Source organism: Peromyscus maniculatus, chromosome 11 (genome assembly GCF_049852395.1).
Source record: "Peromyscus maniculatus bairdii isolate BWxNUB_F1_BW_parent chromosome 11, HU_Pman_BW_mat_3.1, whole genome shotgun sequence".
Lineage (NCBI taxonomy): Eukaryota > Metazoa > Chordata > Mammalia > Rodentia > Cricetidae > Peromyscus > Peromyscus maniculatus.
This window is the reverse complement of record NC_134862.1, coordinates 55,859,060-55,881,131: the sequence shown is the minus strand read 5'-3', so window position 1 is coordinate 55,881,131 and position 22,072 is coordinate 55,859,060. Positions and strand designations below refer to the sequence as shown.

The 22,072-nt window shown below is 34.0% G+C and overlaps 1 protein-coding gene across 4 annotated transcripts in view; it reads right to left on the bottom strand.

Annotated features, from left to right (window-relative positions):
• The window catches only part of Brinp3 (BMP/retinoic acid inducible neural specific 3), a 382,003-nt gene that overhangs the window by 345,924 nt on the left and 14,007 nt on the right, over positions 1-22,072 (bottom strand). For all 4 annotated transcript variants that reach the window (XM_015997685.3, XM_006978971.4, XM_015997686.3 and 1 more), the window contains exon 2: positions 14,859-15,144. In XM_015997685.3, coding sequence (XP_015853171.1) covers positions 14,859-15,094 — 236 coding nt within the window. In that variant the 5' untranslated portion in view covers positions 15,095-15,144. The remainder of the gene's footprint in view (positions 1-14,858; positions 15,145-22,072) is intronic.

Genomic DNA, 22,072 nt, shown 5'->3' with positions numbered 1-22,072 from the left:
CAGCAGATGCCTGATCAAATGGCTACACAAAATATCTGGGCTCCAATTGAACTGATGGATTTTAAAAGGTTTAAGGAGGCAATAGTATCTTATGGCATGCATTCCCCATATGTAAAGCAAATGTTAAACTCTTGGTCAACATATAATAGGATTATACCACAGGACTGGCGGGACCTTGCACAAGCTGTTCTGGAACCCAGCCAGAGAATTCAATTTCTGACTTGGTTTAAGGAGGAAGCTAGAAACGTAGAAACACAATGGAGGGATAAAGGAATACAAGTTTGTCAGGATCAGCTTATTGGAGAAGGCCAATATGCTTCAATACAAACACAATGTTTATATGATGTTCAAACCGTAATTTTATGTCGAATGGCAGCCTTGAATGCATGGGACAGAGTTGATGAACCAGGAAAAAAACATGAGTCATTCACAAAGGTTATGCAAGGCCCTAAAGAATCTTTCACAGATTTTTTAGAAAGACTGGCTTCAGCAGTAAACAGAATGGTCTCAGGATCAGAAGCTAGTAAGGCAATAATTGAAGCTTTGGCATTTGAGAATGCGAATGCAGCATGCAAAAGAATAATCAGGCCGTTAAGGGCAAGATCTGCACCTTTGGAAGATTGGATTAGAGAAACAATTAATGTTGAGGTTGATGAGCATGATACGTGGGTAGGAGAGGTAATTTCAAAAGGTTTGAGGAGTGTTAGATGTTTTGGGTGTGGAAAGCAAGGACATTTTAAAAGGGACTGTAAACAGGTCAATCCTAGAAGCAATGTTTCTTCAAGGAACAATGGCAACAGAATGCCCCTTCCTTCTGGAGTATGCAGAAGGTGTGGTAAGGGAAAACACTGGACCAACGAATGTAGATCAACAAAGGACAGACAGGGTAATCCTTTGCCTCAGTTTTCGGGAAACTCCCGGAGGGGCCTCATGCAGGCCCCCATAGCAAAACCAGTTCAAACCTTTCCTGCAGCTGTAGAGGAAATCCCTGCTCTGAGCGATTAAATAACCAAATGACTATTGGAATAAATCAGGCTGGTCAGGATGATGAAAAAGAGAGAATAGAAAATTCAGGAGAAAACATAAAGAAAATTTTTTGGCAAACTTCTGTTAATGAACAGAGACCAAAATTAACGATAAAAATAAATGGTGTTTTGTTGTCTGGTCTGGTAGACACAGGTGCGGACATTACCATAATTGCACCAGAATTTTGGCATCCAGCTTGGCCTCTTCAGGAGGTAAACGTTCAACTGTTAGGAATTGGGACATTATCTGGAGTGAAACAGAGTGCAAGATGGCTGGAATGTATAGGTCCAGAAGGACAGAGAGGAAAATTAAAACCATATGTCGCTAACATAGCTATGAACCTGTGGGGTCGAGACTTGTTGCAACAATGGAATACTCAGATTAAAATCCCTCCAATCTCAGAAACAAATCATAAACTAGCACATGTTTCTGAGAGAAATATTAGAAGGCATTATTTTGAGTGGTCACCAGCCATCCATATTATACAGGAACAGGGCACAACAACTGATAATCTTCCAAAAATACCAACAGCTCTACCTTTAAAATGGTTAACAGACAAGCCTGTATGGGTCCAGCAATGGCCTTTAACAACAGAGAAACTCCAGGCTTTAGAAGAGCTGGTAGAAGAACAGTTAAATGCTCAGCATATTGAACAGTCAACCAGCCCTTGGAATTCTCCTGTATTTGTTATTAAAAAGAAATCTGGTAAATGGAGAATGGTAACAGACCTTAGAGCAATTAACAAAGTAATTCAGCCGATGGGCTCTCTACAATCTGGAATTCCTTTGCCTACTCTGTTACCAAAAGGATGGCCTCTCATAGTTATTGATTTAAAAGACTGTTTCTTTTCAATACCCTTACAAGAAAAGGACAAAGAAAGATTTGCTTTCACAGTGCCTACTTATAATAATTCTCAACCGGTTAAAAGATTTCAATGGAGGGTCCTCCCACAGGGAATGTTAAATAGTCCAACTCTGTGCCAATATTTTGTACAACAGCCATTGGAAGTGATACGTAAAAAATTTCCTAAATCTATAATTTATCATTATATGGATGATATTTTACTAGCTGACTCAAATGCAGATACTTTAGAAAGAATGTTTGAAGAAGTAAAGAAAATTTTGCCTTGCTGGGGATTACAAATTGCTCCTGAAAAAATACAAAGAGGAGATTCTATTAATTATTTAGGATATAAAATAGAGCTACAAAAAATTAGACCCCAAAAGGTGCAAATTAGGAGAGATAGACTACAGACTCTTAATGACTTTCAAAGATTATTTGGAGATATTTCTCATCTACGAACTATTGTTGGGGTAAAAAATGATGAACTGACTAATTTGTTCAAAACCTTAGAAGGTGACAAGGACTTAAATAGTCCAAGAGAATTATCACCTGAAGCTGAGAAAGAATTGGCCTTGGTAGAAAAGAAAGTACATGAAGGGCACGTGGATCGTATTGATCCAAAGCTGGATTGCATTTTGGTTATTTTACCCTCTAGGCATTCCCCTACTGGAATATTAATGCAGAGGGAAGATATTATATTGGAATGGATATTTTTACCAAATAAACCAAATAAAAAATTAAAAACTTATGGGGAAAAAATCTCTGACTTGATTTGGAAAGGAAAATTGAGACTTCGTCAATTAGCAGGAATAGACCCAGCAGAAATTGTCGTACCTTTAACTAAGGAGGACATTGAAAAATTATGGACAGAAAGTGAACCTTGGCAAAGAGTTTGCAGTAATTTTTTGGGAGAAATTAACAGCAAATATCCCAAAAGCAACAGAATTGATTTTATAAAGAGAGCTGATTGGATCTTGCCTCGAATTGTACGGCAAAAACCCATATCTGGAGTTCGTACATTTTATACAGATGCCAACAAACAAGGAAAGGCAGGTTACAAATCAGAAAATTTAAGTAAAGTGGTACAAAGTCCTTATAATTCAGTGCAAAAATCAGAATTGTATGCTATTCTGTTGGTATTAATGGATTTTTCAGAACCTCTCAACATAGTAACTGACTCTCAGTATGCTGAAAGAGTGGTATTACATATTGAGACTGCAGAATTTATCCCTGATGCTTCAGAATTAACTTCACTATTTATTCAATTACAAGATACAATCAGGAAAAGGAGTCATCCTTTATATATAACTCACATCCGATCTCATACTGGTCTGCCAGGCCCTCTAGCACAAGGCAATGATGAGATTGATAAATTATTGATAGGAAATGTGCTGGAGGCCTCAGAATTTCATAAAAAACATCATGTCAATAGTAAAGGTTTAAAAAAGGATTTTCCCATAACCTGGCAACAAGCCAAAGAAATAGTAAAGAAATGTCCTACTTGTTCCTTCTATAATCAAACACCATTACCAGCAGGATGTAACCCAAAGGGTACTCAGAGGAATGAAATCTGGCAGATGGACGTGTTTCACTTTGCAGAATTTGGAAAACTGAAATATGTACACCACACTATCGATACTTATTCAGGATTTCAATGGGCAACTGCTTTGAGTTCTGAAAAAGCTGATTCTGTAATCACTCATTTGCTAGAAGTTATGGCCATTATGGGTATACCTGCACAAATCAAAACTGACAATGCTCCATCATATGTCTCTGTTAAAATGAAACAGTTTTTTGCTTATTACAATATAAAGCATATTACAGGTATACCACATAATCCTACAGGTCAAGCAGTTATAGAAAGGTCAAACAGAACTCTAAAGGATATGCTAAATAAACAGAAAGGAGTCACAAAAACCCCCAGAAATAGACTGCATAATGCTCTATTAACTTTGAATTTTCTGAATGCCAATGAGAAAGGAACAACAGCTGCAGAGAGACATTGGGTAATAGAAAAAACTACAGAATTAAATCAGCCTATATACTTTAAGGATGTGCTGACCTCAGAATGGAAGCCAGGGTATGTATTACGTTGGGGACGAGGTTTTGCTTTTGTTTCTATAGGAGAAGATAAGCTGTGGGTACCATCAAAATTGATAAAGGTTCGATTTGAACAAGAGAAACCTCTTAATTAGAGGAGGTGATAGTTCATCAACCAGCATGAACATCCAATTTAAACTAACTTGTACCTGTAACACATGTCTTTTCATTTAATCAGATAATAACTTGCCAAAAAGGAACATCCCCAAAATTAGTCTTGGGGGAAGGTTTTTGTTTTTGTCTTTTAGGAGAATGAAGGTTAAGGAATCTGAAGGACACAAGACAAATGAGACAACTGAAGAAAAGGGACAAATCATCTATCCCAGGAAACAGAGTATATTGGAGTATATGGCATATGGGTATATATTATCTAAAAAATTTTATGTCTTCTTAAATGTTTGTTTCTGCTTTTCTCTAAAGATTTAACACTATTGGTTTTCTAATAGTCCCAGTTCAATTAAAATTTAAAGCTGACTTTGGAGTTGGAGAATGGCTGTCTCCTTCTTCAAACTCAAGCATGTTGTTAAAAGGAAAATGCAAACTCCCTGTATCATGCCAGAAAGAGCCATTTTCTGCTATGGGACAGGACAAAAGCCAAATTAATTAAGGCACTATTCTATTACTAATCTCAACTCTTTGATTCTATTCTGATTCTTTAAACTTTTCTTAAAGTATAAATTTTATATCAAAATTTACAAGATTAATATATATATACATTTTAAACTTTGTTAAGATATGAATGGTCATATAGAGTACTAACTAATTCTAGAAAAAAGGCTTCAGTTAGCTGCATATATATGTCTTTGTGTTCGAGTCTCTTATCAGTTTTCTGCAGGAAATCACGGCCAGGCCTAACATCAACTGAAGTCTCCGGAAAGAAGATGGGGCCCCACAACAACAACAACAACAACAATTCCACGTGGACAATAATAATATCACTAAGCTGACAAACATCATCTACAGATCAGCTTTGAACTACAAGGTGCTCAGAACAATTTTGAGATGACTAGCTGAGATGATCCAGTCTCAGAGACTACTTGAATAAGGACTTGAGATAAACCCTGAACTTTGGCTTTATACACAGACTGGATAATAATGAAGGATATAGTTACCTTTCCTAGAATTTGACAATTAACCTAAATTTTTCTTTCAGGATAAAGATAACTTCACCCATACCCAGCAGGAAGCAATTTTAAGAATATGACACCCACATTGCCAAAGAAGTGGTGTGGGGCGGGTGGTTTTTTGGTTCTTTTAATGGGTTTTGGGTCTGGGATAATTTTCATTGTTTAGGGGGGTTGGTTACAAGTTGTCAAGGGTTAGGAAAAAGGCTAAGCAAAGGAGATTAGATTTAAGGTTCTTGTTTTTAAAAAAAAAAAGAAAAAAGAAAGAAAGAAAAGAAAAGAAAAAGACAATTACTAGTTTTAAATACTTTACATTATTACCAACTATTAGGATATAAAGAAAGGAAAGTTAGTAGTTAGACATTACAATAGAAATTGTAGTCATATTAGATATGTTTTAAAAATTGAGCAGAGATGTTTTAGACAGGTCATCTTCAAACCCTTCAGAGATCTACAGAATATGGCATTTAAAATGTTTTAATAACTTAGAAAATTTTTCTTTTTTGAGACATGTCGGCTCCTGACAGTACCAATCTACTTCAGAGAACATATGGGCTTTGAAGAAACTGCATATGGAGTTAATTTTCATTGTGGCAAAAGTTAGCCACTGGACAACAAAGTATCCTCAAATCAACAGGACAAAATGGACAGACAGATCACGAAACAAAGGACTACCGATTCCTGCCAAAACAAGTATGGTTATGGCTTTATCAGAAGGCATCTTCTGAGGCCAGGACAATATGGCACCATCCCTGAAGTGGCCTTCACAATCTGGAAAAGGTACAGTGCCCTTTTCTTTGAAGGCAGCTGAACAGGCAGTGGGCCGATGGCTTCTGTTGTGCAATGGAACAGCAACTGAAAGCTCACGCCTCTCAATAGTAGACTGGCATTTAATAGAGGGATGTAGAGAAGGGCATGCTTAGATGAAGCCATATATACACAGCCAAGAAGAATGGACAGCTGAATTCAAAAACCATCAACAATTTCCAGAATTTAAAATCCTGAATCATGACATGACACTAATGGAATTCAGGTGTTTCTGGTACATGGACTGCTCTCACCCAGTGTGAGGTTGAACTGTTGACCTTGTGTACAACCTACTTCACAAATGAGTCTGTCAGATACGCTAAGCCTATAGGCTGAAGATGATGCCCCAACACTGTGGAGAAACCTCAGGTGACTGTCCAGGCAGCTGGCTGTTTCTGTCAACTCACAAAATTTTTGGAAGTTGCTTTTGTGCACTTCCTGTTTTTATTTTTGTTAGCTAATATTATTTCCTTCTTGGGTCTCTGAGGGAGTTGAAGATTAGTTAGTTATAGTTGAAGATTAATTAGGATAGAAAGTGAATTAGATACATTTTGGACTTACTAAAATAGGATAGATAAGGGAATTATTTTCTCTGATTTGTCAAAATACAAATGGACTAGACATCGTTTAGGTATTTGTTACTTGTATATATTGTATATAGTTATTGTACTTTTGTATATAGTTTTTCTTTTGTTAGTTATAACCTTTTGCCTTTTTTCTTTTTATTAAAATAGAAAAGGGGAAATGTGGTGATATTTTATTTGTACTGAAATGTTATTTTAATTTTATGTTAATAAATAAAGTTGCCCTGGGGTCAGAGCTATTAGAGCCATAGTGAGAGCGTGGTGGTTAGAAGAGCTAGGTAGATTTCTGTGTGTTCAGGGATACAGCCAGTATTGGAGACATACGCCTTTAAGACCTGGAGGGCGGTACTTACAGGCAGTGATGAGGCAGTCATGTGGTTGGGTTTACAACCAATGAGAAGGCAGAACAGAAAGATTATTTAAACAGGGACACAGGAAGTACCTCCCTCTCTCGGGGAAGCTAGGAGCACTGCAGGAGGTAAGATTTTATCTCTGAGCTCTGACCTCTCGGCTTTTCTCTTTTACCTTGGCTCTGTGTTTCTTATTTTAATAATACGATTGGTTACATCTACATCTATCCCTGGTGCATGAGCTGGCTTTCTGGAGCCCATTATCTCTGGTAGGATGCCATGCTCAGCCATGAAGCAGGGAGAGGGGCTTGGACTTGCCTCGACTGAATGTACTTTCCTGCTTTCCTGACTCCCCATAGGAGGCCTTACCCTTTTGGAGGAGGGGATGGACTAGAGTTGAGAGAGAGGGAAAGGCTGGCAGGAAGAGGGAGAAGGGAAGAGAGGGGGATCTGTGGTTGGTATGTAAAATGAAAAAAAAATTCTTAAAATGATGGCTTTTATTCTAATACATATTTTATAAATTTAAATAAAGTTGCTTTTGAATGTCTGTTTCATTTTTAAAGGTTTTTGTTAATCTTAATACAACCATTATTCTTGATGTGTGTTAACCTTTTTTAGCTCATGCACCTAGAATATTTTAATCATTATGTCCCATGTCAAAGTCAGTTTCACCCAAGAAATGTATCTTAAAACATCCATATAATTTCACAGCAGTTGTGTTTTTCTAGATGTAATAATTTTATGTGCCATTTACTCTCATTTATTTTACTTATCTCACCTTATCTAAACCAATTCTCATATATTTCCAAACTCTCATCTTTCCCAGACCTGTGTTTCCTCAGATATTACAGTGTCATATTGAGGCAACCAAGTGTACATGTGTCTGTAATGTTTATAGGTGTGTTTAATGATTGAAGAACGTGTGTGTTTGTGGGTAAGGAATATGAGCAAGTGTGCTCTACCACTGAGTTTTAAGATGATTACCAATTCCATTGTTTGCTATGGTTACACATTTCTGCTTACTTCCTTCAGTAATAAGGATATCTGATTTTTTTTCAGAGTACAACGACAACTGTGTTGTTGCTTTATTTTATTTTACCTGCATCAGGTTTGATAAACTGAATTTTGTCAGAACCTACATTTTACAAAAAAAAATAAAGGAAATTGAGTAACATAATGTGTGTGTATGTGTGCGCATATGTTTATTAGTATATGTGCTTTGTGTATTTTTTGTGTACATATGTTTAAGGGTGTGCTTACCACACAGCCTGTGAGCATATAGTAGCCAGAGTTTGACATTATTTGTCTTCCTCTATCATTCTTCTGCTTATTTTTGAGGCACAGTCTGTCACTGAAGTTGTGGAAATAAACTGCCGTGTCTGGCTTTTCCTGGATGCTGGGCAGAATCTAGGAATTCTTTATGCATGTACAGCAAGTGTCTTATCCAGAAAGGTCTGGAAAGGGTTTTGTTGTTGTTTTTTGCATTTACATGTGGGTTGCTAGAGACACACTAATGTGTGACATTTGGGGGCTTATTAATCAGTGTATAGGGGGGACATCATTTCACAGACCCTCATCACACTGACAAAGAACAAGAACATTCATCGGTAATTTTATAAAATGATTCATTGGGTTTTTATTCCTGCCTTTTATTCCTATTTAACACCCGAGAGTCCTTATCATTAAGAAATAATTCACACCAGGCAGTGGAGGCCCACGCCTTTAATTCCAGCTCTAGGAAGGCAGAGGCAGCTAGATCTCTGAGTTCAAGGCCAGCCTGGTCCAAAGAGAAAGTTTTAGGACAGCCAGGGCTACACAGAGAAAGCCTGTCTTGAAAAACAAAAGAAGAAAGAATTCTCAGTATTAGTCAGTACTCATGTGTTTCCTCCTAGACTTTCAAGATTTAACTCCTGAAGAAACGTGGCAAAAAAAAAAAAATTGAATTAAAGTATAAATAAATGACATTTTTACCATTGAAATATATCACAATATCACATGTGGTATATTTCTCAGGCAATTCTATGCCCTTTTATTGTTGTCAATATCATACCTTACATATTTGAGGAAGAAGTTTTTGCAGTGTAGCTTCCCCACAAATTAGGTCTGGAGTCAAGGGAGGGTTGCCTTGCTTCTATGAAGCACCAGACTGCTTTTGTGAGCATCTAGTTAGCTGAAGGTAATGATGACCCTGCCCTCTGGATTTGATGTGAATGCTACCTTTGACCAGATGGTTAAAATAACTCTCTAAATATTAGAATATGTTTAATTACTAAACTATCACTATTCCTTCCATGTATCCAGCTTTATTTTCTGAGTATAATTTTATCACCTGAAGATACTATTTCATGGGATATTTTAAATGTTATACCAGAGTTTAACATTTAAAAGACATTTAATTAAGAGTCTCCATGATTTTTTCTTCAATATGTGTAAATTTGTACAGAAGCTGTTCAATGAATGTTGTCTTTATAGTTCCATGATATTTGTGAGATTAACACTTACCTTGCCTAGCTTTTCAGTAAGTAGTACTTTTATATATTATACATGTTATATAAAAAATCATTCCCAAATTTTAAGGCTGCCAGCAACTACAGCTTCTTTTAGATCACTGAGAATACTGTGTATTTACTAGTATGAAATATTTATTTACTGAGTGAAATCTATCAGTATGTGTTTAACACAAAAAGAAATTAAATCAATAGATGTATTTTCAAATATCAGGATATATAATCAGTTATCCATGGAGACTTTTTACTTTTCTGTAATTGGGACAAAATTTTTACTTTAAGCAAATTCATTAAATATGAGTTCATATAACATATGAATGCTTTCATATTGCAATATTTTTATCCTGTTTTGTAGAATCATTATTTAAAATATTTAAATATCCATTCTTTCAAATTGTAGAAAATGCCATCAATGAATTTTTTGTAAAATAATCACATATATAATATAGGGTTCATAAACAACTAGCAATTAACAAGATTTGATTTCTATGTAAAATGGATTTGTAATTGAAAAACATAATGGAATAAAAGCCATGCATAAAACTGAGCATTTCTGTACAATTTATTGAAAGTTTAAGAATAATCAAATGTATATTTTAAATTTGGAGACAGTTCAAAAAGGGAATGATTTCACTTTGAAAGCTATCGTATTTTAACTCAAAGCTTGTCATGCTCACTTGCAACATCTGTATTGTGAGTACAAACTGTAATCACGACTCTAATGATACGCATCTGAGCATGTCAACATTTTATAGAAATCTGGTGTTATCATCACCTCTCCTCATGTCAGCATACATAATCACAACCTTAACTCTGTTCCTAACAAGCTGCCTGTCTTTGTTTCATCATATTATAAGTTTATTTTGTTCCCTTCACATGAGATTTTGTCGCAGAGTCTGACCTGCCACCACTAACGTTTGCTATGTTCGTGTCAACGCGATGATACCTGAGTGGTCTCTAGTTCTGATGTGCATTGCCTTATGATATAAGCTATCTTTAAGTTTGCAATATTTTGAAGGCATTTTTAAAAGTTATTCTTCTGGAAGGAATTTTTTTTTGTTTTTCTATGTAAATTCTTATTTCATGAGGAATAGATTTATGCGCGTGTTGTGAATAATATATTGTATTCTTTCATAATGATACTCATAGCAAAGAATAATTTTTTTAAAGATTCACCCTATCTTGCACCCTAACCACATATCTAGTGATATATGAAGTAGCAGTTTATATCTGCATGTTTCCTATGCTTCTAGGATGTGTTAACCATTACAAATCTTTTTCCATTTAAACTCATTTCTCTGCACACATACATCAATATTGATGTCCATACATGCATATACTTGTATTCATGCTATATATATAAGAATTCTATTATTATATTATGTTATATTTTATATTACATATTTGCACATATATATATATCCCATATTTTTTATTACTGTAGCTTTATAATAACAGGATCCTAGCAAGATCCTTCCATATAGATAATTCTCATATTTGTGTGCTTTAAACTATGTGATATAATTATGTGAGGTTATTTTGTATAAACATATTACTTTATTTGCATTTAAACTTCAAGAATTAAAGTTAAGGATGCTTTTATTTTTATTTGTTAATATGTTTAATCATATTCCTTGCAAGAGTTTGTTTAGGAAACTTGATGAAAACAACAATAAGGCACAGAATTGATCCTACTTTTTCTTCCGATTCTTACATGTACAACATTCTTTTAAAAATTCCTCCGAGAAAGCCAAGAAATTATAATAGTATTGCTTATCTATACTTATTTTGATTTATTAGAAAATCATTGATGTATCATCATGATTTACTTCTGCATGTGGTTTACAATAGAATGGGGTAAGGAAAGCCAAAAGAATTTTTAATCACCGTATCTGAAGATTTAATTACATGAAATGTTTCTGTTATAGGAGCACAAGTTATGAGGATGTTAACTTGGAACCTTCAGGCATGGTTCAAGAAAGACATCAATTTGTCTTGTTGATAACAATTCCCTTATCTTGGCTTCCTATAATTTGTTAAATTTGTAAGTGGAGATTTTTCAATGCAACTTGTTAAATTTAACTTGTTAACTTGATGTGCTGGAGAAATTTAGACATATACTGTGAGCTCACAGCCTTAGTTGCTTCACCATGTAACTATAAAGCTATGTTCCTATGTATTAAGACACAAGTAAGTTTATTCCTGTTTTATGTTTTAAGGGCAAACATTTCTCCAGTGCAACTGATTTTATTACTTCCTTTTTACTATTTTTAAGGTTTATTTGTTTTTATTTTATATCTATTTGTATGGGCATTTTGCATATAATTTGCCTATGTATCACATGCCAACATTGTGCCTCCAAAGGTCATAAAAGGTCATTAGATCCCCTGCACTAGGGTTGTGGATGGTCGTGACCTACCATGTGAATGGTGGAAATTGACTCTTGGTCCACTGTGAAGGCTGTTCTTATTTTTAACCTCTGAGTCATCTCTCCACAACCCTTAAAAATGCTCTACCCTTTGCTTCTATTTTTCAAATCATATGTAAGCATGAATGATAATTCACGACTCCATTTTTTTAAACATGCCACCAAATAAGAGAAGTATCCATATTCATATTCTCCATGTTCCAGATCCCAAGCCATGGAGGACTCCTGGAGTCATTCACAGAAATCTTCAGTATCCATTCTCGTTCACTTTTGTTTAGACTTGCCAAATTTAGTAAATGAAGAAACTGACAAATAGTTCAATTAAAATGTAATAATAAGCAACAACAGTTTTTACAGTTAAATATGTCACAATATGACAGAGGGGATATTTCTTAGACAAATATCTACCATTTGGCTTGTGTGGAATCATACTTCTAACAAGGCAAAGGGAAGGTATTTTCAGTGTGACTGCCCTCCAAAGGGAGCACTGTAACACAGAGGAGGCTGTATATCTTAGATGAGGCACCGCTCCCCTGATTCCAGAAGCAAAATCCGATAGTACTTTACTTTTTTTATATAAAAAAAAAATACAGAGTGGTCCTCTTTCACTTGACAAAAACTGTACCTTTTTTAAAAGAGAAGACAATTGCACATTGCTCTTTGGGTGTGTGAGACCAGTGATCTTTAATCATCTCATCTTGCTCTAGTATTTGAAGTGAAAGAGAAGATATGCTTCCAGAAAAGGAGATGGGATGGAGAAAGACAAGTGAAAGAGATTTGACCTAATTATGTGAATATGCTTAATACGTTCTAAATTCAGAGCTAATGCCTTCCAGAAGATTTGGCAATGTAATATACCACATGAAGGAGTTTATGGCGGTTATAAGCAATAGTAGATCTGGCTGATTACTTTAGGAAATCATATGGTCTTTAAAAATGATAAACCAAGTAGATAATGTGGAATATATTAATTTTCCATCTGTGTTTTAAATATTCATAATCTCCACATTAGTATTTATGGCAAATATATGCAACAGTTTAAAAAAAAATCTCTGAAACTTTTCTCATTTGAGAAAGGGTTTTCTGTGTAGGCCTGACTGTTTTGGATCTTGGTCTGTAGACCAGGCTGGCCTCAAACTCAAATATCTGCCTGCCTCTGTCTCCTGAGAGCTGCAATTAAAGGCACATGACATCACTGCTTGGCATCTGAAATCTATTTTTGAAGATAAATAAGAGACAAAAAAAAGGTCAACCCCTATAAAGTTATTCTAATATCTATGTCTGAGATTTTCTACCCTTTCAAAGATTAAGTCAATTCCTTCAAAATAAATTTTTGTGTCTATGGCACTATATGGAAAAGTTGATAGCAATATTTGCACTTAAGGAAATTCTGGGTGGACAAAGCAAATACCTTTCCTCAACACCACTGAAAAACTCCAATAAGAGGTTATATTATTCATTTCACAATATTATCAAAGTCTATTGCATTGTTATAAAAGCATGAAAGCCTTTAAAATGTTCTAACCCAGCTCAGAAACAGATGGATCTTAAACCTTCATTTTTAAATCTACTTAGCATCTGATCATGTTATTCAAGCCACAAAGTAAACACATGGGAAAAACTAATAAAATTATTTTTAAAAGACAAAACAGTAAATGAGCCCTGCAGAGAATCTCCAAATGTTCTATTTCTTTCATAGTTTGAAATGCTGTGACCCAAATAATGATTTTGATTCAACTCAAAACCGGACAAAACATAGGGTACCAGTCTGCTATTCACACATGATTGGATAATCAGCCAATCCACCAAACACATGCATAGAACACCTTAGACATCCAGAGAGAAACAGACGCCAGCACAATCTAGACAAATGCTCTGGTGTCACCTCCCTGCCTGCCTGTTAAAAGTCTTGCGCGGCTGAAGGGTTAGATATTCCCACAGTCTGAAAGGCAGGTATCTTTAGTAAACCTCTGAAGGGAAGATTTTTAATAAAGCAAATATGCACAAAAACATGTAACCAGAAATCTCACACCCTTTTTGTCTGTGACAAATTTAGACATAAAATTCTTCCTATTTGTCACTTTGTTTAAAATCTTATAATAACATTTTTTCCCACTTCTTAGACATAATAGTGCTTTGTGTGGACTAATGCTTTTCTTATTTTTTGGAAGTTCAGCAATGAGTGGAATTTGGTGAGGATACGCAGTATCTTCTGGGAATATGACTACAGATAAGATTTATAAATTTCTCATAATGCTATATAAAAAATTATGTACAGACCTGAAGCACAGTGCCCTCTGGTGCACATACTGCAGAAAATAAAACATTTATACAGCATTATCTGCATAGACACTGACACAAACAATGAGGTAAGTCTGATTCTTCATAAATGCCAACAACTGGAAGTTGCCAACTCTGCCTCAAAGAAACAATCTAAAGCAATAATTTGCATAAACATTCTTAATGACAAAAATAAATGTGATCTAATTCATTCAAGTGACCCCTGCTACATTGATCTTTTCAATCTCTGGACTGTGTGGGAATAAGCATCTTTTGATGATTTCAACAACTCTTTTGTACAACTTACTTAGACTTACTTAATCTTACTTCAAGTTTAAAGGAATTATAAAAGTTAGCAGCCATATATCTTAATCCTCTTAGGGTTGTTTGCTATCATCTCCATCTTCCTTTATAGTCATACCTTTGCTTTTTCTCCAAGCTTAAGAATATACAATTACATTCTTTTAAAAGAGCACTCTACTAGCACACTCAGGGACTAGTAGAATATTTCATTCCCGTTTAGGCCATCACCTGATAAAAGCTATAAAAGTAATTTTTAATCATGTGCATTCATAATGAAAAACAGCCTTCAAGAACACTGGCATGTACTCTCAAAATTGATAGAGTTATACAACCAGTTGCCTGTTTTTCTAATAATATGTCACACCTACAAGCAATAATTTTAGACAGCATGAAAATATCACTGTGGTGTTTGGTCAGTGATAATCCTTCCAAGACTTTCCCCAGGAGCAACCCTTATTTTCACACAACCTCCAAGGATGATGTCTGCAATAGCTTTCCCTTCATACCTGTATATCTTGTATCTTGTGCTAAATCCCTGTCGGCTTCTGTCCACAAAATCTGTGTACTCCTGTGAGCGATGGAAGGGTCCCTTATCAGAGAGGAGCCAGTCGAAGGGGCTTGTGGCATGCTGGTCAGAGACAGCAGTAACCGCTAAAACCCAGCAATGAAGACTCAGTACTATCCACTCCCATAGAGCCATCAGAGAGGACAATTCAGCACCAGCTCTGCGCCGCCATATCATGCTTCCGCTGGGGACTTCGAGCCTTCATCCTCTCAGCTCTTCCTCAACACCTAGACAGAACGCACAGGCAATTAGTTACCCCTCAGGAGATTTTCCACCAGCCGAGAAACGGAGCTGGCAAACTTCTCCGACTTTAGGCTATTACAGGCTTTCAAATGAGATGATAGCAGAAAGGACCGTGAAGCAACACAAACTTACTTCTTTTTACAGAGCTACGTATTTTTTTACACTTTGTGTCCAAATTTCCATTTCAATAAAAATTCAATCAGTATGTAAATTACAGGCCATATCATACCAAAACCACCCAGTGGATCATTCATTAAATATCTTGAGCAATAATAATCTTGAGCAAATATTTATATTTCTCCTTGAACTATTTCTAAAATTTCATATGATCAAAATAATCATGTTTATTTGTTGTATTAATATAGAAATCTATATTAAAATTATTATAAATAAAGCAAATAATTAAGAACATTATAAAATTGAACAATAGCATATTTGATATTTTATAATTTCTTTTTAATATTTATTTTGGGATATATAGCCATACAAACATACGTGTGTGTGTGTTGGCATTAACGTGTCTGAATATAAGTATACATGTGACACAGTACATGTGCGATTTTTTTTATATAATTTTCTTTCTTTCTTTTTTTTTTTTTTTTTTTTTTTTTTGGTTTTTCCTAGACAGGGTTTCTCTGTGTAGCTTTGCGCCTTTCCTGGATCTCGCTCAGTAAACCAGGCTGGCCTGGAACTCACAGAGATCCGCCTGGCTCTGCCTCCCGAGTGCTGGGATTAAAGGCGTGTGCCACCACCACCTGGCACATGTGCGAATTTTGAAGGCAACCTCAGATTCTGGTTCTCTTTGCCTTCCTCTTCATTTGAGGTAGGATCTTCTGGAGTTTTTATGTGCTACATATGCCAGGAAAAATGACCCAGGAGATTTGACAGATTTCTTCTCTGTGTCTTCTCTCCAAGAGCATGCTGGGTACATACTGCCACGCCTGGCTTGTTTTGGGGGATTCAACTTCAGGGCCTCAACTTTGTGCAATAAGCACATTTTCTACAGAGCCACCACAATAAGCTCTTAATAGTTATTTCAGGGTGTCTGGTTTTGTTTTGTTTTTGAAATGGTCTCACTATGTTGGCCAGGCTAGCATCCTCCATCTCAGTGTGTCTGCCTCTGTTTCTTTTTTCTTGAGTGCTGAATTAAAAGCGTGCTACTAAAACCAGATCCTATATCTATTTTAAGAAATGCATTTGAAATATTTATTCGACTGTCATCTGCATAATCAAATAAACATGGACTGAAATAATTACTCTAAGAATACAGAAATATACCAATATCTGTATATAATCAAGTGTATGTACATAGACAGATGATAATAGGTAGGATGGTGAATGTTTATGGCAGAGATGAGTAAGAAGGGAAGGTATTTGTCCAGAAATATTTTTCTCATATTGTCTTAAACTTCTTCTTTTATTTTGGAAAAATTTATAATTCATTTCTCAGAGCTTTAAAACATCCACATAGATACTGTGTCTTTTCCATGCATAATCCTACATAGTTCATGTGTACACAGAAATTTAACGGTATAGATTATTTATAAAATTTGAAATTGTGCATATTATATTATACCCATTCATGAATGAAGTAAGAGATGAATACTCCCAGTACATACTGCTAGTGTGGAATACTGTAAATAATTCTGTACCAAGCTGCTGGTATGGTATAATATTATGTATAGTATGTTCTAGAAATATTTGAATTTAGTTTGCATTCTCATTCATTTTTAAATGATATTATAAAGTGTTTATATTGTCAGTAGTAAAAAGTTTCAGAGTAAAATATATAGCTAGCAGAATCCTTCACAATATAATCAAAATTCCCAATAGTAAGTAAAATACTGTATAATCACTTGCATGTCTTCTGCATTCAGATGAAAATTTGGTAATCTTAATTTACTGTTCTATCTGCATCTCTATATTTTTAATTTAATCCTAAACTGCTTTGATTAAAAAACGTATATACCCATGATTTTATAACTAAAAATATCTAATAATGATAACAAACCCACATAGCTTAGATTATTAATGTGACAATTTTGAAATCTACAAACTTACAAATCAATGTCCCAAAACAATACATTGACTTTATCAATCACATGAAATAGCTCCACTGTAGTGATTAAGAAAAGCTCTCTTTTGTAACTTACATAAAAAAGTATCATATGCAAATACTTCTAAAACTATTTACTTTCAGGATTTATATGCTATAGTAGATGTAGAAATATCTATGAAGAAATCCATAGCCTCTGATAGTTTCTAATTATCATTGTCAAATCAGTAATTTCAAAACTTCCAAATCTCATGAATAAAATTAATATATTTATGCATTATCTTACATGAGTACTATACCTTTTGTAGTTAATTTGCATTCATTAGCTTACTATTTTTTTTGTACTATTCAGTGAAATGTCCCTGTAACCAACAAATACTATTTATCTATGCCAACCAAGCATTCATGAATTTCTACTCTGTTTTAAAAAGAATTGTATGTTTTAAATTCCAATGAGAATTTGTATTAACAAATGAAGCCAGGCATTGTTTTACATCTGCATTCAACATCTAATATGAAAGAAAATAATTTTGAATTGAAAGAAATTTGTAACTATGCCGTCTTCCAGGGCCTTCTGATTAGCACATATGCTATGATTAAATTAGTTGAAAATTTATAAACAAAGGTGATGTGTGCAACTAGTAACTTGGAAAATGATGGTTTGAAAACACTATCAGATCACTCCAATCTTCATAGAGCACAATTTTACAGCATCTAGGCAGTCTGGGTTTGGTTATAGGTGCTGATTCTGAAGCATGATTCCTGTAGTAACACACTGGTAAGTTCTGAAGCTGCCCTTGTGGCTCAGTTTCCTCAGTTTAGGAAGAGTTAGCTGCATCAGTCTTTTGTTACTGGACTGAATAATTGACATCAATCTTTCTGTGAAAGGTAGTTTGATAACATAGTTTCCAAAGTACTAGGTAGAGCTGCATTGTGTTGTGTCGATTGGAGAATATATATTACAAAGGATGGATCATCACATGATTCAATAATTAAAAAATCAAAAAGGAAATAATCCAATACTCCAAGATTTTTCCTCAGATTAGTAAAGCTGTAAAATGATCTTGACCTTGCCATAAATAATAATGTGATTATTTGTCTAACACTGGAAATAAAACTGTCAATGCAAAATATTTTCTAGAACCTCGAATTATGTTCTGCTTTAAATAGAGTAATAAAATAAACTGAAGAAAAACAAGCAAATCATGAAAATCAAACTATAAAACTAAGACTTTGTAGTGTAATATGTATTTTTAAAATTTAACATTGCTAAGATATCCTTTCTATAACAAAAAGAAGTTAAAAAATCTTGTTTTTTTAAAAATATTTATTACATATAATACTTTTAGAAACTCCATTTTTACATATTCATATTTTATGTTCATCCTTTCATGTTCTAATGTCATTTGCAAAATACCAATGATGTTAAAAAATTTGTTTCCAAAAGTACCAAAATGACATATATCACAATGTCTAATAATATATAATGAATAACACATCATACTATGACACAACTCAAGTAGAGTGATAATTCCTCCCTAGCTCTCTGTGTTCCTGATCCTAATGCCAACATTTTATGTTTATCTAAAATAAGGATATAAAATGTATATGGAAGTCTAAAAGTGTTAAAAATATATATATAAAGTATTTCACATACTATTAACTTTGAATTTTTAATACAACTGAAAGTATGAATTTTAAAAATAGTGTTAGGAATTGATTTTTAAAATTGACTTTTGCTCATGCCCAAAATATTTTAAAAAATAATTCTATCAACCATTCCTATTCAACTTTAACCAATGGGAAAACTCATGGAAAGTTAAAAGACCAGTATAATAAACACATCTTTCAATCATACCTTCTCTCTCTCTCACACCCCTCGCTGTCTAACTTACACACAGATTTATACATTTTAAGAATCAGAGAAAGGCCAGAAAAGTATCACATAGTTCTAGAAGATGCTATACCAGGTTCTAAATCTCCTACCATGTGAAAGCACCACAGTATTCTCCAAAAGAACCTTCATGTCCATACCTAGCAATATGGAGATTGGCAAACATAAAAGACTGAACTATTTTGCTAGACAGTTATTGTTTCAATTCCAGTGTGGTATAACTCATAATTTAGAAAGCTATAATAACATTGTGGTTCATCTACAATGTGTAAAATGTGATAATTTTTAGATGGAATTAGGCCACTGTGAGGACCAAGAATACCACTTTTCTGCCCAGGGATATACTATGGGTACTGAGACCAGAACGTGGTTCCTCTGCAAGATCAGCAAGTGCTCTTACCTGCAGAGCCATCTCTCCAGCCACATAACAAAACATTTAATATTAAAAATTCTTGATATAATATAAAAGTGATTAAATATTTAGTACCAGGTGAGTGAGAAAGGGTATCAAGATTGGGTGTGTTATCATGATTGTGGATCATGAAAAACATTTTTCCTATGCCTTTGTATTTATAAAAAAAAAAAAAAACATGTCTGCATCAAACAGATCCTCTTCAAGAAGAGCCGAGCAAAGATAGATCTTTTCAATAAGGCTCTCAGTGTATGTTATACAGTGTTGTCATTCTTAATTTAAATAATGAAAAGGTGGTGATTGAAGTTGGAAAAGTTGAAATGCCTTTCCATTAGAAAAGTCATAAGGATGGATAATTTTGAATGAACTCCATAATAAAGTAGGAGACAAAAAATCAGGTTGACAAAATAGAGTGCTACTTACATAGTTTTTACAACAAAATTAACAGCTATTGAGCTCTTCTAATATGAAAAGACTTTTCATTAATAGTCCCTTATTTTGCTCTTTAGAAATATGCAATGTTGTATATATTAGTACATTTTAGTCTATTCTTTAGAAAAATGATGTTCATGGTAAATAGTCATCAAAGCAAACATTCAACAATAAGAATTACACATAAGCTAGCTTCCACTCTTCCTCTATCTTTTCATACTACCAACTAATTGGAAAGGATATAAAAGTGGAGATATGTTAGCAATAGTGTTTCCAGTTTTAAATTAAATAAAATTTTAAACTATAAAAGAAATAGAAAATTGAAATTGAATATTAATTATGACCATTATGATAAAATGATCTGGATAATTATGCATGGGTTTCTGGAGTTGCTGATTTATATGATTTAAGGTTTTTGGCTAAAGTGAAGCTTCATGTTAAACATGATTCAATATTTTTTAAAGTATGTAGTACAAACCAAAGTCAGAAATTCTTTTCAAGTTATATGCTATGTATTTCATTGGAAGTTATAATAATGGATAATCTGATGTAATTTATGTGTTTTCTCTTCAGAGAAATTTCAAGATTAATCTTGTATGTTTAGTTAAATCAATCTTACAGTAAAACAATCCCAAAATAACTATACTATCCAACATATCTATACCAGAATTAGAGTTGCATAAGGGTAGACATAATAAAATTTCTGTAGAGTTAAATTAAAATGTAGTTTGTCAAATTGCTTCATAAATTTTAATTAAGGTCATCTTGGTGTTCTCAAATAGATAAAATGATGACAAGATATATATGATATATCTTTTAATACCATTATACAGAAAGCCCCTGAATATAAAAAAGGATAATATTTATAATATTAATAATATTTTGTAGATAGCAATCAATACTGATAAAGGTTGAATTTGAAAAACAGACTCATACCTTCATAAACATAAAGCATCAGTTGTCTATGTGTGGGTACATGTGGGCATTTCTAGATGTGTATGTAATGTGAGCTTATGGTTCCGAGTCCTCATGACTTGTGCAGTTACATCACTTTATTGCTTTAGTGAAATACTGACAGTTTACAAATGTAGATTTGAGATGTTCTAAAATTGTTTATACTTAAATTAGACATTGGGTTTTGAAAGGTGAAAGATAGTGAAATTAACCAGAATTTGTCAATTTAGTAACAGAATAATTTATGAACATAGTGTAATCCTTACCTATGTGTTTCATTTTTGACATAGATAGGACCACCCTCTACCTATCACTTGGCTAGGAATGTAGAACGATTGCATGATAACTGTGCTTTTCTTGAAAGTAACAAACTTTAATGAGTAAAAGTGGGGAAATGTTCATTGTTACACTATTCCAATGTCATTGACGTAAGTGAGAATTACAAAAGAATTTAATTTAGTTTGTGTTGATAATTCTTTCAAAATTATATTTGTGAAACTTTTCAAGTAAAAGTGGCTATCAATCACAAAGAGAAAGAAGGGACAACAGCAAAGTAACTTGACTACTTATTTGTGAACTAAATAAAACGTGAGATAAACGTATTTAAATTAAAATTCCTTTGGGATATTAATAATAACTGTCTTTAATTAATTTCTCATTTATCGTAACTTGCCAGTATTAAAATTAAGACTATATTAGGTTGATTCTTCTAAACATTTTCAATGTCCAGGTGATAGCATCTTTAATAGTTTTATTCATCTGTTCTGAGTACACAGTCTTTTTCCCAGGGTTTGCTGAGGTCATCTCGTGGCCCCCTAAGACAGTGCATACTGTTTTATACACAGTAAACTACTAGCACTTGTACTGAACTTAATTCTTTGTCTCCTAACATCATAGGCTAGTTCACTATGTCTTCTGACACAAGATAGATATTCCCATCATATTTATCTATGAGTAGTACATTGTTGTACATTTTTTTTACTGTTTCTTCTCCCTCTTATCCACTTTAGAATACTGAACTTCCTTACCACACTCACACTGTGTTGGTTAAAGCTGTCTTTTGAAGGGTGTCATTCTATACATTTACCTCTGTTAAGCCTTGATTCCAGAGGGTCTTTTCTCCTTACTTATTTTAATTCAGAAGGCAACACAGTGCCTCTGAAT